The 17984-nt window shown below is 41.6% G+C and overlaps 1 protein-coding gene and 1 long non-coding RNA gene across 4 annotated transcripts in view; one reads left to right on the top strand and one right to left on the bottom strand.

Moving 5' to 3' along the window:
• The window catches only part of TENT4B (terminal nucleotidyltransferase 4B), a 54296-nt gene that overhangs the window by 3678 nt on the left and 32634 nt on the right, over positions 1-17984 (bottom strand). Inside the window, exons 3-11 of one of the 3 annotated variants that reach the window (XR_014551223.1) lie at positions 14882-14928; positions 13109-13229; positions 11865-11972; positions 9613-9741; positions 8291-8504; positions 6892-7018; positions 6112-6781; positions 3194-5088; positions 628-792 (exon numbers count right to left, since the gene is read on the bottom strand). Coding sequence is in view for 2 of the 3 variants with exons in the window: in XM_083626039.1 (XP_083482165.1) it covers positions 628-792; positions 3194-3375; positions 6678-6781; positions 6892-7018; positions 8291-8504; positions 9613-9741; positions 11865-11972; positions 13109-13229; positions 14882-14928 (1197 nt within the window). In the remaining variant the exon portion in view is untranslated. The remainder of the gene's footprint in view (positions 1-627; positions 793-3193; positions 5089-6111; positions 6782-6891; positions 7019-8290; positions 8505-9612; positions 9742-11864; positions 11973-13108; positions 13230-14881; positions 14929-17984) is intronic. The other 2 variants (XM_083626039.1, XM_083626040.1) reach the window with 2 other exon arrangements.
• Positions 16095-17458, top strand: LOC310768284. The gene is made up of 2 exons (XR_014551262.1): positions 16095-16419; positions 16512-17458. It is a non-coding gene; the product is annotated as an uncharacterized lncRNA (long non-coding RNA).

The raw sequence follows: 17984 nt of genomic DNA, 5'->3' as shown, positions 1-17984 counted from the left end.
CCTAAGGAGATCTACACCTGCGGAGACTGTGTTACTGTTCCATTGCTCCCAAAATACGTTTGATTCTCTGTGGCCTAGAAAAAACTGAAGAAGCAAATAAGGCAACCGTTTTAGGATGTTATACAGGTACCCCATAAAATGTGTGTGAACACATCATAACGATTCAAAGCATATAGGCAGAACATTCTGTGTCAGGTGCTGATGACTTACAATAGCTGAGCTTTTAGAGTTTTAAATTTATCTTAGGTTTCAATTGTATGTCGCTCTGGACAGACATTTGCTCAGAACGATGGCCTAAAAATGTACTTCTCTACATTTCTTTTGTGACCACTGAAACCCCTTTTATAGATCCCTTTCCTATTGCTGGAGAAGTCTTATTTTAGTAGCCTCCTCATTACCATCAATCTCTGAAGAGGCAGGGGCAGGGGGAAGAGACCCCATCCCTCCAGATTTCAACCTCAAGGGAAAATATGCTAGCTTGTGTAAGCCTGAGGTTACAGAATTTCTGCAAGCAACAAAATGCTGTACTGAAATCCCGGGCAGGGTGGGGATGCCACTTAAGGATAATGCTGCTGGCAGTGGAAGAAGGAAGGGGACCAAGGTGATTGAGCCCAATGCCCTACCAACCTGGGACTTGTTTACAACACTGGATGCATTCACTGTTTGGCCACTTGGTATTTTCCCACTCAACTGCGTGGATCCCAGTGATATGTCCTGAGTAGCCATTCTGTTTGCTGTAGTTTGGCGGCAGCCCAGCTGTTTAGAGGTTTTGCATGGTGTTCCATCAGACTCCTGTTGGGAAACAGGCATCAGCAGGAACATGTCAGTTAAGGGGAAAGACAGGAGAGGCCAGTTCTTTCAGATGGTCAGCACCTTCAAAACTACAACCAGGTAAGGGACTACTGCTCTCAAAAATAAGACGCGATAAGGGCCCTCTATTGCTCCCAGATCCAGTGACCTATCAAAATCACATGTGTACCAAGGGAATGTTCCCAAATCACATATCATGTATGTACTAAGCAAATATTCTCCACAAAAATGAGCTTTTAAAATGCTGGATTGATGCAAGCATCCATCTAATTATTTTAGACCCACCAACAGCTGCATAAAATGCAATACTTCCCCGCCTTTTCTTTATGTAACGAGCTTTTATCATGTTAGAGAGGCCTAAGGAATTCGCTCTTTTTGCATTTTCTGGATAATCTGCTTCTATGGAAGCCATGAGGCTAGAGGAGAGAGAGCTCTTTAAGACAATCCCAACTCATACACCGTTTCCCCTCTTTTTAATTATCTCAGAGGCTAATGCAAGTCTGGCAAATATTTACTGTCCTGATCATTTTGGCTCTTGTCTGGCACCAGGAATGCCTAAGGAGGCAGGTCCTATACAAACATAAATTTCTTTCATATCCTACAGATGCGAATACACTTTCCAGGAAACCCAGATCTAGAAGGCTAGGCCTGCACAACTACTGACCCAGCAGCAATGTACTAAGGGCTGCTGGGAGCTTCAGCATCCATTGGGTTGGTTTTTTGTCCGAGGCAGTAAAAGCTGGAGAATCACCTAGTCTCTGTTGGGCTGCCATACAGGGCTGGTGAGCTATATGCCTTGCCAGTTACAAGTGCAGCTGTACAAGCACATGTTGCCTATATCAAACCCAAAAGACAGAAAGCAAAAGCATCATATCGAAACTGGATTGAGCAGTACAAGCATCACAGTCCGGGAGACGCTGAGTGTGTGCAAGGGTACACCAGGGAATCCTGACAATTGCCTAATTATTGCGAGCATTCACTACTGTATGAGTAGTAAGGGAAAGTATATCCCTTTCTGGACATTTTAAACTTCCATCTTGTGGTTTTTGGAATTCCCATGTGAACAATCAACGCTCACCAAATTTTAGGGCATCCACTGAAACTAACATATATAGTTTCTAAGAACATAAAATAGAAAAGCAGATATTGCCATAATCGCTGGGCTGCATAAACAAAGGTGCTGCTTTAATGTATGCTTAGAGGTGCTTGCTCTGTATGGTTTTGTTTCATTTTAAAACTTATGTTCCTTGAAGATCAGACTCATATAAACCCCGGTGTCACTAACCACCCTCTGCACTCTTCTCAGAGAACTGCCACATTCCATCTCCCACTGCCTTGGAGGTTTAGGTGGCTGGGACTGGCAGAATGGCGTTTTTGACTATGGCATCCAGATTTCAGAACTTCTTCTGAAGAAGGCAGACTACTAGCCTTCGCCTTGGCTTTTTATTAATTCGCTACATGCTTTTCTGTTTTGCCCAACTTTTGAACTGTCCTATGCTTTTTTGCCCCTCTCACAGGTTTGTATCTCACTTTTTTATTATGTCTTGTTTTAATTGATAATGTAAGCACAGCCTTTGGGAGCTAAAAGATAAGAATGAGTTTATAACTGAGTGCAAACAAATATGCTTTTGCAACTCTTCACAATTTTGTTTCATTTTTAAACTGTTTGCTATAAGGATACTGTTTGAGGCATGGAAAATTCAAAGCTGCCCATCCCCAAATACACAAAACAACTTTGTGGTGGTGGGAGGGGGTTTTCCTGAGCAAAGCAGTTTGATTCTGCCTTTCTCTGCATGAAGATACAAAGCAGCAAAGGGGGGGGGGAATACTACTATAAAAAAGACTATTAGCACAATACAAAACAGACAAAAGGAATAACTTATCCAAGTCTGAAATCTTTAACTAAAATGTCCCTTGAACCAGGGCTGTCTTTAGAGCCCTTTTAAAAGCTGGTGTTCCTGGAGGGGTGGGCACATTTCTATGGGGAAGCCATTGCATAACCTGGATGCCACAATTTTAAAAGGTCATTTTTCTTGCTCCCATTAATTGAACTTCTGCCAGCGGTGGTACCACAAGGGGGGCCTCAGAAAATGAGCACTGTTTCTGAATGGGTTCATATGGGACAAGGAAATTCCCAAGATACCATGTTCCCTGACAACTTAGGTTTTTATTTTAAAAGACCAGAGCCACAGCACTTCAAACTGAGCCCGGAAACAGTGGCCATGAAGACAACACAAGAACTGCATAATGTGGCCTTCCATATAGCTCCAGACAATAGTTTGGCTGCTATATTCTGGACCAGCTGGGTAACTACACTGCTTCAAAGGAAGCTAGTGTGCATTACAATAATCCAATGGGACAGTGACCAGGGCACGATACTTACTACGTCGCTGGAGCTGGAGAGTGTAGAAGATGACGATGATAAAGGGCCTGATGAAGAATTTGATGAGTGTTTGCTTGGTGTCTCTGTTTTACTTCTAGGTTTCCCTAGTGATTCATTCCCTTCGGAAAGATTATTGTTGCATTTGTCCAACTGCTGGTTGTCTATCAAGGTCACCCCATTACCTGTTAAAAAGTACAGAATAGTGAGCACATAAGCATTCTTTCACAACAACGAAGTTGCTCACAACAGTATAGAGAGTTTTGGATTCAGGGGAATATGTGGTCCAGCCCCACCCAGCATGGTGAATAGTCTGGGGAAAATGTACACCAGCAGTATTAGGAGGGCCACAAGTTCCCCACCCATGTTAGATGAACACACACTGTGCTCCCTTCTCAGACCACAATGGGTTGTAAAGAAAATCAGTTTCCACTTTTGCATCATGCTTGCAGCTGAGATGCATTTGGTGCAAAAATGACATGCAAGACGGGTTTAATTTGTTTCAAAGCCCTGAATGACAATAGGTGTTAAATGGCATTCAGGGCAGCAATCCAGTCATATCTGAGACCGTGGCTTTTAACCAAATAACTCTATTTACTATGTACTACTGAAACCGGTGTTAACACAATGAACACAACTAAGGTTGTGTTACTCCCCAAGGGATTTCTTCATTACTAACTTTAGCTGGATTGGAGGGTATTTAGTTGAAGCCAGTTAAGTTTCTCTAAAAGATTGTAGGTAATTATCCAAGCGTTGGTCTGATCTAACTTTGCTTCATCCTGAAAGAGCTTGTGCAAGGCAGGACAGATTAATAAGATTTGCTACATTAAAGACACACCAAGGATGGCATAGCATAACTGAAAGAGGATGACATAATGGAAAGCTAAGTGAAATGTTGTCGTTTTAAACTTTAGAACTTAGGAGCGTTTTTGTTGGTTGTACACTACTTCTTAGCTTTTGGGAAAGTTGCATAAAGTATTTATAAATGGCGTAACAAAGATTGCTGTCAGAGACACAGTGCTCCAAGTGCCTATTACAGACATGGAACTTTTCAGTTAATGCTACGTCAAAAGAATTTGCTAAAACTTCTGTTAAAATCCATGATTTGCACAAACAACTCTTTGGCAGAATGGTTCTCTATAACACATATACTAACCAGAAACACACACTCCTCAGAGACTCATGTTTTGACACATGCTGTATAGAACAGGGACTCTCTGTCAAGGTATAGATATGATCATTTATCTCAATTCATTTTTATTTTTATTCCTCAGTTCTTTGCATTGAAATAGTTAGCTATCAAATAACCTTTCTGGTCTCTCTGGACCATGATTTTTCTTTTCCTTGCAGGATTCTCCACCCTGCTTCTCTGTGTACATCAGTGCAATCTTATGCACATTTATTCAGAAGCAAACTCCATTATATCTAGTGTGTTTTGAACTGGGGTTTAGGTCTGTTATCAATAAAACAAATCAACCTTTTCTGAATAGGACTATTTAGTAAATTGCCTGCAACAGTTCTTTCATCCCTCCAGTGCATCCCAACAACATGTTTTCTTAGAAGCAACTCCTGTGTTCAATGGGGCTTACTTTTAAGTAAATGGGCACAGGGTATCAGCCACAGGTGGTTTGAAAAGCATGGTTAACTGCACTTCTTTCAGCTATCTTTGACACTGTAGTTTCTCCTCTACCTCCTGTTCTCTGCTTTCAATATATCGTAGTCTGGATCATCAGAGTCTGCATGCTTCCATACAGGCTTTATGCTGTTAAGAATATCTGGGAATAGCAGGCCTTGATTTAGTGAGTGGCCAATTTAAGTTTATGCAGCTTTGGTTTTCTTTTTGACTCAACCATTCTAAGTGTTATGACAACAGAAGGGACTGCTGCCAGATCAAGCCTCTAGCACACGGGTGTCAAACACAAGGTCCGCGGGCCGAATCCGGCCCGCCAGACCTCGTCATGTGGCCCGTGTAGTCTGGTCTATATATATCTGTGAGGGAAGCTTGGGCTGCGGCGCACGCGCAGGACGCCTCGGGTCCCTTCTGTGCAGGCGCAGGCCTCCCCCTCCTCCAGCTACCTAGCCGAGACTTATTTGACACGGCGAGGGCGGGGTTGGATATGGGAGGCCGCTGCTGCTGCTCTCAACTTCTTTTCGGGCTTGCCGGGGTGAAATAAGTCCCGGTGGGAGCGCAGCGCGCCTGCGCGAGGTGGAACGCGGAGAAGGGCAGAGCCGGCTTCACGCGCGTTGGAGAGAGGGAGACCGAGAGCGTGCTTGTGTTTCAGGAGCGCACCCTGTGAATACTCGGGGCGGCGTGCTTTTGCTTTTGCTTTTCTTTTCTTTATTTATTTCTTTAGGCGCGTTTCCGCGCTGCCCAATGAACAGCATCCTCCGCCTCTGGGGATTCGCGATTCAAAAGCAAATTCGATACGCAAGTGCATGTTTTGTAAATAAGGTCAGGCGCGGCTTCCGCAGGGTGCGCGTTGCAAAAATTTATATATGGAAGAAAAGCTGATAAGGAATTGGTTTATTTTTTTAGGCTATTTACACATTATGCAATTTTTTCCTCAATGTTATTACAGGGTCCGGCCATCAGTTCCCGCCCTCCTCAAAGGTTTAGGGTAGGTAGCAAAGGGGAAAAAATCGAAACAAATGCTCGATTAAAATTTGGGGCATGAGAAAAATTAAAACCTGCACATCTTGTGTAACTTAAACACCAAGCCAAACAGGAAACAATTTTTATATTCATATATGTATTCAAATGAAATCAAGGTGTAGTGTTCCATGAGCCAGAAGCTCTGCATTACTTAATCCAGCTGTTAAAGGTGTCATGGGCTTTGAAGACACTCGAACTCGAACCGGCCGTTTGAGGGTGACCAAACTGCTGATGCGGCCCCCGATGAATTTGAGTTTGACACCCCTGCTCTAGCAGATTCTGCTGTCAACATTTCAGTCTGCAACTCATGAGGGTTAACAACTTGTTTTAAAATGAGAACTCCCAACTACAGTATGTCATACTCAAGTAGACCCACTGAAACTAATGGACTTAAATCACATCCGCTGACTTCAGCAAGCCTACTCTTGAGAAAAAAAATCTGCCAGATACAACCCAAAGTATCTTATACTGCTTATGGAACTTCCACAGCCTATATTCTATTCTATTTGAGAATGTCACTATTTATTACTCCCTGTGTTCTTTCTACCAAAGTAGTCAGTTATCAAGTCAACCTTTTCTCTCTTTATCATGAACCTATGCTTGCAAGCCCTCTTGCCTCTGCTTTTCTGTATCTGTCCATGCAATCTTATATATGTTTACTAAGAAGCAAGCTCCATTATGGCTGAAGCTTTTTGTGCAACTGTCCATAATGCAAATCAAACGTTCTTGAATAGGAAGAAGCTTTTATACCTATATTACAGGCCTCCGTGCCAGGATCTAAAGTGAACTTTTGGCTGCAAGGGTTTTGCAAACCTACATATAGGAAAATCTTACCATTGCATGACGTCTCTGTGCTATTCTGCATCCCCCATTGCTTTGATATCCAGTCTCTGTACGTTGCGACTTCTTGTGTTACTCTGATAATTCTTCCTAATATACTGTGAACATTTTAAGAAAAAGGAAAGGTTAACTGGATTTTTAAAGGATGGGGGGGGGGAAGAGTGACATCACTAATGGATCCAACTTGGGACATACATATAATGTTTACCTTTCACTTTCATTGTTGGGATAATATTTAGCTATTGGCGATACTGCATGGCTCAGAACAACATATGCATAATCAAAGGCCTGTTTCACTTGCATGGCACCATAAGAACTCCTGCCAACATCATTACCTTAAAAAAAGAAAACAACCATTAGGGTGATTGTAACGGGTAAACATTTTCTCTGAATATAATATGATTTTACACTGCAAAAAGGAAATTAGTCCCAACAAAACAAAACAAGCTAATTTACCAATCAGCTGGGATCTAAATATCCCAAGTAATAAGCAATTTTATCACACAAATATTGCACTTTTATATCACAAATATAAAAACAGTTAAAAACATAACCTGAAATTATTCAACTCAACAAAATAATCCCAAATGCTTTTTGACTTTATGGTCTTCCTCAGTGATCCTTAAGGTGAGGGATATACATATACAGAGAGATAGTTCATCAGCTTTTTGTTTTCCAGCTTCTACTGTACAAGTTGCAGCTATGGAATGGCAATATATTAAAACACACAATATAGATATTTTCAAATTTCACACATTATACACATAGAGAGAGCATGTGTGTGTATGTATACAAATATGTGAGCATGTGTATATAAGGTGGGTCACTTTTAGACATATGTGCTATTACTTTTGGCTTATGTATATATATTACTCAACTCTAAAACTCTATATAATATAAACAATTCCAAACAAACATAACCTGAAATTAGGTAAAGGTAAAGGGACCCCTTTAGGTCCAGTCATGGCCGACTCTGGGGTTGCGATGCTCATCTCGCTTTATTGGCCAAGGGAGCCGGCGTACAGCTTCCAGGTCATGTGGCCAGCATGACTAAGCTGCTTCTGGTGAACCAGAGCAGCGCACGGAAACACCATTTACCTTCCCGCCAGAGTGGTACCTATTTATCTACTTGCACTTTGACATGCTTTTGAACTGCTAGGTGGGTAGGAGCTGGGACCGAACAGCAGGAGCTCACCCCATCGCGGGGATTCGAACCGCCGACCTTCTGATTGGCAAGTCCTAGGCTCTGTTGGTTTAACCCACAGCGCCACCCGCGTCCCTTAACCTGAAATTACTCAACTCTAAAATAAACTCACACACATTTTGGTCTTAGGGTTATCCTCGTGGGTCATCTGTGTTTTTATATATATATATATATATATATATATATATATATATATATATATATATATGATATAAAATCATTTCATAATACCAGTTTTATATTATTACATTTTGTACCATTTAGACCCCCAATTTGTTGGGAATCGCCTGACACTAGACTGTACGCAATTCAGGAACTTTACTGCTGCTTTGTTGCATCCTTGGGTTAAAAGTCTCCATAGAAATTGTTTACTTTCCTATGGCCTAGTGAAAAGCCCAAATACCTGGTTGCAGTGGGTCTTCAATATACAACATTGATGGTCTATAGCCATCTAGCATATTCTTTTGCACTTCATCCTTAGCCACATATGAGCCACCGTCCTTTATTCGGATTCCTGTTTTCAGGTAGTTGAAATGACGCCCATATAATTCAAAAAATTCTATTAAAAGGACACCGTAGTTGGCGTTGGGGGTACAAGCATCTTCTCTGGGATGTAGCTATTGGGGGGGAAACAAAAACAAAAAATGATTTACAAAAAAATCTCCAGATTCCTTTACAATCCATGTAAACACTAAAATCAATAGTGAAATTAAAGAATCAACCAATTTAATAGCTGGCTCAGGGGACAAAACACAAAAAGCTTTTGCACATATCCCATCACTCAATTATTTCCAATGCAAAATGCCCCAAGCCTTCCACTTAGACTCTGGGGGTGTCTGGGCAAGTCATTACCTTACTCTGCCCCCTGCCCCAAATCTATAAAATAGAACAAAATAAATGATCAACCTTCACAGGATTCTTCTGAAGGAGGAATGAAATGGAAAGTTGCAACATACACACTTAACACACGAAAAAGACCTAACCAGATTGTGAGTGAAGCACACTGTATAGTGAGTGAGCTGAAGTTGGGACCTGGGATATGCAAAACCAGACTAAAACACTTGTCAATATTCTATATATCTGGACAGGCTTGCCTAAACAAAAACAAAAAAAAGCAGGCATGCTGAAAGGAGTGCAGTGAAGACACCTGCCGGATGTCCATAGGAAAGCAGTTCCAAATTGTTAAGTGTTGCCACAATAAAATATCAATTTCTTACAAAACGCGGAACAAGAATTATGTACCACCCGTAACAGTGGCAGTTCAGCAGATCAAAGCAGCTGAATGGGCATATCTGGGGTGAGGCTACCTCACCACATTGTTCTGATGTTATCACACTGATCTTCCTCCTCTGTCTTTTTCCCTCCACACCCTTTCCTTTATGTCTCTTTGCCTTTTTAGTTTGCAGATAAAAATATCCCCAAAACATTTGGCAGAAATGGTACAAAATAATTCAAAGCAAATAATTAGTTTAAACAAGTGAATATTTTAGAACTGCTATTACTAAAGCAGTGCTCATTTCACTTCAGAGCTATTCTGCTAACCCCAAAAAATTTAACTGTAGTACTAGTTAGCATACTAAGTTTCATTATATGCAATTTTTATAGTAATTATTTTATTACAGCCAATGGGTGGGCTACAATGTTGTGTGCCCTGAAGTGATATTACACTTAAAAGAAGGGAAAGGCCATTAATGACCTAGAACATAATAATTCCTCCCAACTTACCTGGAGAAAACTGACAGCCATTAAAAAAAGACTATAAGATCCAATTCCACCTGTAAACACTTCATTCAGGTCCCTCTGCAACAAGAACTGTTTCAATACTAAAACTAGATATGGCAATACAGGATATTTCTGTGGGAGAAAAAGGAGATGGTAATTAGACTTCCATTTACAGTGGTACCTCAGGTTACAGACACTTCAGGTTACAGATGCTTCAGGTTACAGACTCCGCTAACCCAGAATTAGTAACAAGGGTTAAGAACTTTGCTTCAGGATGAGATAGAAATCGTGCTTCGGCGGTGCGGCAGCAGCAGGAGGCCCCATTAGCTAAAGTGGTACCTCAGGTTAACAACAGTTTCAGGTTAAGAACAGACCTCTGGAATGAATTAAGTTATTAACATGAGTTACCACTGTATTCCACAAAGAATATGGGTCTGTGATCTCAGCAGATATTGACAGCTTAATAGGTGAACTGTCACTCAGTGGTGTTCAAAGTACTCATACCTTGCAAGAGAAAAAGGGCCTGCCAATTTATTTGCTGATTTGCTACTTGCTGAAACAACAGATAATGGACTAGCATGACTAGTGGACAAGCCTGTATGGTTCCTTTTCTAGATTCCTTCTCACACTGAACTTTAACTTCCAGTTTGCTAACAAAATGTGTAATCAGCATTCATACTTATTGCCCTAAGCCACCTTACAGGCACTCTCAGACGCACCATAAAATGTACAACCTGTTGGTTGTCTGTCTAATAACAAACAAAACTCCTCTGGAAACTCATCCAACGCTAAAGGTATAAGAGCTTTCTATACTGGAAATAGTATGAGATACCAAACGCTTGCATTAATTGTACAATCAAATTTGGTAATAAATAATAATATAACCAGGAAGACTGCTCAAAAAGTCTACTTTAACTGGGGAGAGACACAGACAGATCCACACATATCCTATGGTGCCATCTAGTGATATAATAATTAAAAACAAGGAGCAACACCATTCAGGGTCAGGTGTTCTGTCTTGGGAGACAATAGAATGTGCCTCCGGGGTTGAAGTCAAACCGCTGCGTTAGCAGCACTGGAGTGTCCTCCCCAGGATGCAAGCTTGAGCAGTGTGTAAGGAGGCGATAGGCAGCCGAGTGCTAAGGACCACTTTGGCAAACTAAAAGCTAACACTTCCATTTCATTTTTTTGTGAATAGCTTTGCCATGCAGGCAGGCTCAACTTGGTTGTAGTTGCAGGACTGCCCATCCCGTTTTGCCACCTGAAACAGAAAAGTGCCACCTCCTGCCCCCTGCTGCTGCCACTCCGCCCATCCCACCACTTCTTCTGCTGTCAGAATGCCCCCCTCTTACCAAAACTCATTGAGATGAGGGGGTGTTTCCCAGGGGTGGGGAAGACAAGCAGCAATGTCATGTACCAGGACGTCTCCCTCTTCCCAAAACTGTGCGGGGGGGGGGGGCGGTGTTCCGGTGGCAGCAAAAAGGCTGGGGTGGATGGGGTGCAACTGCTTGAGCTTTTGCCTCCTGAGGTGGCTGCTTCACCCCGCCTCATGGGTAGGCCAGGTCTGACCCCAGGACCACCATCCTTTCCATACAACTTCTCACAGGCTCTGATTAAGTCCATTTCCCATTTTAAGGCTTCTTTTTCACCAGAATACAGATCACACTGCACTCAGGAAAAGCTTTTGGGAGACAACATGATGTAGGAAGGCCTGGAGAAAGGCAGCCGAATTGCAAGAGCTTCTACTAGACCAAATCCACCACTGGAGATACCCTATATAAATGCTTTGGCCCTCTCAATTGTTTCATTGTTTTCACTCTTTTAAACATGACTGCGATGAGATTTTCTAGCAGCAGCCTTTTCCAACCTGATGCTCTCCAGATTTTATTGGACTGCACATTTTCATCTATGCCAACCACTGGCCAGGCTTGCTGAGGCTGATGGGGGGAAAGGAGTCCAACAACATATGGAGACCATTAGAAATACAATGTATTTTTTAAGAAATTGAGAGAGGAGAAACAACTTGAATTTTCAAGAATGTGCCTCAAATCTGTTGTCTACACCTCTTGAAGCTTAGCTGTGGCCTCAGCTACACTGGCAAAGAAAAAGCACTTTATATGTGTTGTTTATGCATTCTAACACTGTGACACCAGAAGGTGCTGTGGAGTTCTGTTTTTGCTCACCCAATTTCTCATATAAAGTTTGCAACGCGTTTTACTGAAACGCTTCTTTGATGTTTCCATGTATCAACTAACCTTGATAAAATCTCTGATGAGAAGAGCAGCTTTTACCCCATTCTGTACATTAAAACTGATATCAACCTTTACTTCAGTGAAGGAATCAGTCAGTTTAATTATAGGGACCTGAGGAAAAAGCAAAACAACACATTTATCTCAAAGAGTGAACTCTCTTTCTCCTATACGCTTAGTGTTAGACAAGGACAGCACACACTTAAAATTAAAACAAAACAATCTTCACAGAGATCAGCCTTTTGCTACATAAAAGAGGTCCTTTATACAACCATGGAGGGATGCAATAGTACTCCAATCACAAAGCAGTTGCTTCTCAGTCATGAACAGGCAGTAGGGGGGGATAGGAGGCCACAGAATAAAGCTATTCTTCATGTAAGGCCTGACATAAGAAGCAAGCCATTCACATCCCAGAGGTGCTTCTCATGTTACTTCAGAAAGAAAATGTGGCTTCATCATCAGGAGCTGAATTCACATGTAAGGATTCGAGGAAATATCATTGAAAAAAGCAATAGCAACTAGACTCAAATTCATAGCGCTAAAGTACATCAAGGATTTGAAATTGGTCTCTAAAAATTTTTAAAAGTCTAGATTATTTGGCTGTTTACTGAGACCAGAATGCAACAACACTTGTGACCAGAGGCTTGAGGATGCCCTTTGAAACCAGACTTTTCTTTGAACTGCAGACCACCAATGACAACAACCCCCAATGCAGTGTTCCCAAACTGGTTTTGGCAGTCCTTTTGCTGTGTAGAATGATGTGTTTGTTGGGAAATGCAAACCCAAAGCTCCTTTGGGCATGCACAACCAGTTGTGTGGTTCTCTGGATTCTGGCGCAAGAACAGTAATAAAGCAAGGAAGGCTTCTTTTAAAAGGATGCTGCAAATTGTCCCACTGGCAACATTTGCAGTAACTGTGTGCCCACGAAAAAAGATGCATGGTTTGTGTTCTTCAGCCTCCCCCATAGTTGTTTTGCTGAGGATGAGAATCTTCCTTACCAAGCACTCTATTGCCCCTTCCTCAATCTTCTGGCCTTATTTGCATGTGTGAGGACCCACTTCTAACAGATACAGAGAATTTAAAAAGCAACAGCAATCAACAATAATTTACTGATTCGGCTTGCAACTTTCAGAGATCAAGGGCGGCTGTACAGTACAAAGTTCCTTGAGTGTATTTCTTTTTTCTTTTTCTATTTGTTAAAGAATACCCAATTTTAGTAAAGCATAGAGAGAGAGGAAAAAAAAACTTACAGTTGCTTTGTCCAAAACCTTTACTGAACCTTCATCTGCCACGTTGTGTTTCCTGAGAGCCTCTTCCAGGGTCCAAAGCGGCAGCGTCTCCCATTTCCCAAACACAACTAAGTCTATATCACTGAAATTAAGAGGCAGCAAATTAACAGACGATTCTCTATGAAGTAAATTCAGAAAGACCTTTCTTTTTAATCACAGAACTGTGATTAAATTTGACACAAAGCTTTTCTAGGGCAGGGATCTAAAATCCTGTTCATGCCATGTATTTCTGAAGTGAACAGAAGTGACTCAAAGCACTTTTCTTGGGAGTGAGAGTTCAAGAAACGGCACTCTATGGCCACCTCCTAATATACAAACTAATATCCCTGGCAGTTTGGTGGCTTATGGCTCTGAAGTCCCCAAGTCTCTCGGGCAAATATCTCCCAGCTCACAGGTTATGGTGAAATTTGTAGGAACAGAGTGTTTCTCAGCTGCAGGATCCAAGATAAGGTGGGGCGGGAAACACACTATGACTCCCTGAACCACAGCCGCAGAGGCGATATAACTAAATGTGCAGGGGAATGTACAAAATCATAACCACAGCAAAGGCACAGCACGACACAAATATCTCCAACATAGATAACCCACCCCCTGTGCCATCCTACAGAATCTGGGAGCAAGTACCTGAAATACCATCATGACCCAAGTGAACCTTCTTGGGTCATTCTCCAAATTCCCGTCTTCAGATATAAAGCGAGTATCAACTGCAGGAAAGGGCCCTTTCTATGGCAGTTTCCCATCTTTGGAATTCCCTCCGCGGGAGCTTTGCCTGGAGCCTTCACTGTTACCATTAAAATACCAGGCTGAGTACATCCTACCTACTTGAGCTTTTAACTCACATCCATGGCTTTTAATGGTTTCATTTTGCTACTTCTACCCTGTGTCGATTCTTTTCTGACACCGCTGTCATTGTTTGTTTTTGGAATTTATTATTATTGTGATTTTTAACTTTAAACCGCCCCAAGGAGTTTTACGGTTGAAATGTGGGTTAGAAGCATCGATAAATCAGTTAATCCTCCAGCTTAAATCCATCACCAGCCTGGTGTTAGAACACAGTAGGTGGCCAGGTAGGTAAGCAGGTAGATATTTTATTGCACAGCATCATCTAGGTCAAATACTAAATGACAGTTCAAGCAGCTGTCTCTGAAGTGTCTACTCAGGGCATTGCCTGACACAAGCTGCCCTGTGGAAAGGAGTGAGAGACAGTAAGGGAGGCATGCAAATATACCAACCAATGCCTACTCCAAGTAGACTGCCCCTTCGCCTCTCCACAGGATCACAAAATGTCCTGCTGAAACGAACAGGAGATTGAGGGGACTAGACAAAAGATAAGCTGAGTGTCTGCTCCAGCTAGACTCTCTTCTCCTGGATTCTGATGAGCTTCAATAAATCTTACTGCAGTTTTATTATTGTATTCTAACTGTACTTGGAAGTCACATTGGCCAGATTTCCACTGGTAAAGGTTGGAAATACATAATTAGAAACAATAGTTTATAAATGTGCAGGACTATCTTCTGTCAACAGCCAGGTCAGTAAAGAGAAAGTGATGCTGACAGCGACTTTGACTCCCTTGAACTTCAAATTTGCTTTCCGGTGAAATTATATAACTTTTCATCTCCATAACATCAAAACAGCTGTTATGCAATTTCAGTATGACTTACAAGTTAGATATAAGCAGGGAAGGAAAAATGTGATATTCAGTGTAAGAATAAGGGGCAATTAAAGACTACTAACCTAGTAGGTAAATATAAACCAGTCTTAAAACTTCCAAATATCTGTACCTGGAAAAAAACATGAAAGTAGGAAGTTAAAATCCTTCACCAAAAACATATGGAGAAAATGTTAACATTGAATGTGGCTGCCCTCAACTGGCAGACTTTGGAAAAGCTTGAAGAATAATATAGGACATGAGTTTGAACTCTGAATATTCAACACCATAGAAGCTAATTGCTAATTCTAAAAAGTAATGTTATTAAGTAGGCACTTTAACAAATTTCAAAACTAGATAACTGTTATATTCCAAATACCACTTGAATTGTAATGATTAAGAAAAGTGACATTATACTCAATTTTTAAAACTTACAAACCCTTACAAAAATAATTGAAAGTGGAGGGGGAAATAAACTGCTCCTCTTGGTGCCTTTACAACTCAAAACCTAGTTTCTGTTTATGGCCCCATCTGCACTATACGTTTAAAGCAGCATCATACCACTTTAAACACTCATTGCTTGCCTCACAATCCTTGGAACTGTGGTTGGGTGAAGGTGCCACGACCTGTTAGAGCTCCAATTCCCTCAAGTTCCTTGGGAAGAGTCACTGGTTGTTAAATCACTCTGAGAACTGGGAATCTTGGAAGGTGAAAGTCTCTCCTAACACTTCTCAGTGCCCTTATTAAACTACATTTCCCAGGATTATTTGGTTTAAACTGGTATGATACTACATTAGATAGGTTAGATGGGGCCCATATTAAAAAAAAGTCAGCTCTCAACCACACTTGGAAAATGAGATGAGCATAGCTTTATCCATTCCCCCCAGACTGGACAAATGGGAAGAAGCCAAAGCTCAGTGAGAGCATCTGCTTTGCATGAAGGAGGTTCCAGGTTCAATTAAATAAAAATATCAGGTGCCTGAGAGCTGGCACCTGGTGCCACCAACAATTGACAAAACTGAGGTAGGCGAATAGTCTGATCAGGTTATGCCAGCCTTCTACAATGTACCTACTGCCATCTATTTGTAAGAAAATTCTGAATTTCAATTATATCCTTCACATGCCATAATTTAGCAGCTCTCTTCAAACAGATTGGCTAACTAGACATTTTGTGTCATCATCATGCTGAGCTGTGCAGAACAGAGAAAACACAGTCACTACACACACACACACACACACACACACAGAGAGAGAGAGAGAGAGAGAGAGAGAGAGAGAGAGAGAGAGAGAGAGAACAGCTCCAGCACAATCAAATCACAGTAACCGCAGGTTCTCCAAACTACAATTTAGATCAACAAGATGTGCTCTTTGGGGAAGGCTGCAGCAGCACACAAATTTTTCTGCAGAACCTGAAGTGACCTTCAGGATTATTTTGAACCCAGTGGTTTTCGGGATCCAAATAGCCAGTCGTATGTCCCACCCCTTTCCCGCAGGATTTGTAAAGCGTATTCAACCTTTGTTTTTAAGAAGGAGCACAGTATTTGCCAAATCAACTTATGAAGCTTCCTTCTACTGAATCGGACAAAGCAAGCCAGGATCCCTCTATCTTGCACAACTCCCCCAGGTAGCTCTCCCTTTGCCCCACAAGACAATATCTTTAGAGACATAGGAAGCTGCCTTTTACTAGGCCAGAATTATTTGTCCATCTAGCCCAAGACTGTCTATTCTGACTGGCAATGGCTCTCTTGGATTTTAGGCAATGAGAAATGCTTTACCTTCTACCAGATTCTTGCTACTGGAGGCATCAAGGATTGAACCACAGGTCTCCTCCATGCAAAACATGACCTGAACCACTGAGCTATGGCTCCTCCGGTCAGTTTTCAGAGGCCAAACTCTTTCCTCCAGCAGGTTTTCCTGTACTGAACTTTCACACACTCTTATCGTAATTACGCAACACACAATGTGAAGTCAATGTGGTCAAAACAACACAAGTTTTTATCTGAGAGAGCTAATTCTGCTCAGCTTTGAGGACCCTGGGTCACCTTATAATTGAAACTCTCTTTCAATGGAACCAGCTATATAGAAACGATCAGTGATAAGAACTGATCCTGGACTTAGTGTAAATACTAGTGTGCAGAGATTAGAAAGCCCTTTAAATTATGAGGACTCTGTGATGCAAATCCAGGCATAACTCTAGCTGTGCTCCTGATCCAAGGTGGACATGGGAGAGTCACTGTGATAGGTGCCGAAAGATTCTTGGCATGTGCACACCCTCCTAGCCACCCCACATTTAATAACAGTGTTTGTAAGCATGCGCCAGGCTTCCTATGCAGGAAACTGCATGGCGTCATGCTAAGGACAATTTAGAGTTTTAAAATGCGATGGTGTACTGTTTGTTCTTTTTAACAAGGTTTACTTTCTTTTTCAAAACCAATCTAACATGTTTCCTCTTCATGTCAGCTGTGCTGTCGTCCCAACCCCAGGATAATTAAAGCCTCTCTCAGCCACTCTTATGGTGGAGCCCAGCTGATGCCAAGAACAGTTCTCACTTACTAGGAATGTTTCCGTCTAAGCACATTCCCTGGAGCAATAGAGCAAATGACACAATTGCTGGCTTCTATAAATAAAGGCATAGTTTTAATAAATGCTTGCTTAATGCCATCGATCCTGTTTTATCTTTTTTCTTAGACACACCGAGTGTACGCAAACTCCTTAAAGAAAGAAAGAAATCCTCTTCCCTAAAAAGGAGGCAGGGTTTAAGAGCTTTCTATGAATTGTGCAGCCACAGGAAATATTTCTATGGAATATAAGACTGCAGTGTTTTCATTTCAGTCCAGATGTGGACGGCAAGTATGACTGGATCAAGTTAACAGGAAAAGTATGGATTTAGGAATGAGTAGAGGGAAGGGGCAGGCAGGTTTTGTACAGGTGCTCTTCCTGCTAGCGAAGATGGCTTGTCTGTTAAGCCAGTAAGCAACTAAATGAATTTCTCAACCAGCTTTCAGAGCCTGCTTTCACTACCTTATGTAAAGGACATATTAAACAGTCCCCCAAGTTTTGCTTACATGTTACTCTTTTGCAAATCAATTAAGTCACAGAATTTATGCAGCTACAGAATAAAACCCAAAGTTTATCATAGCCAAAATTCAGCAGCTTGTTTGTTTTACAATTATTTTGGGGCATATCTAT

This window comes from Podarcis filfolensis (assembly GCF_964270895.1).
Source record: "Podarcis filfolensis genome assembly, chromosome: 8".
In the NCBI taxonomy this organism is placed as follows: domain Eukaryota; kingdom Metazoa; phylum Chordata; class Lepidosauria; order Squamata; family Lacertidae; genus Podarcis; species Podarcis filfolensis.
The sequence above is the reverse complement of the archived record's forward strand: the minus strand, read 5'-3'. Positions and strand labels throughout refer to the sequence as shown.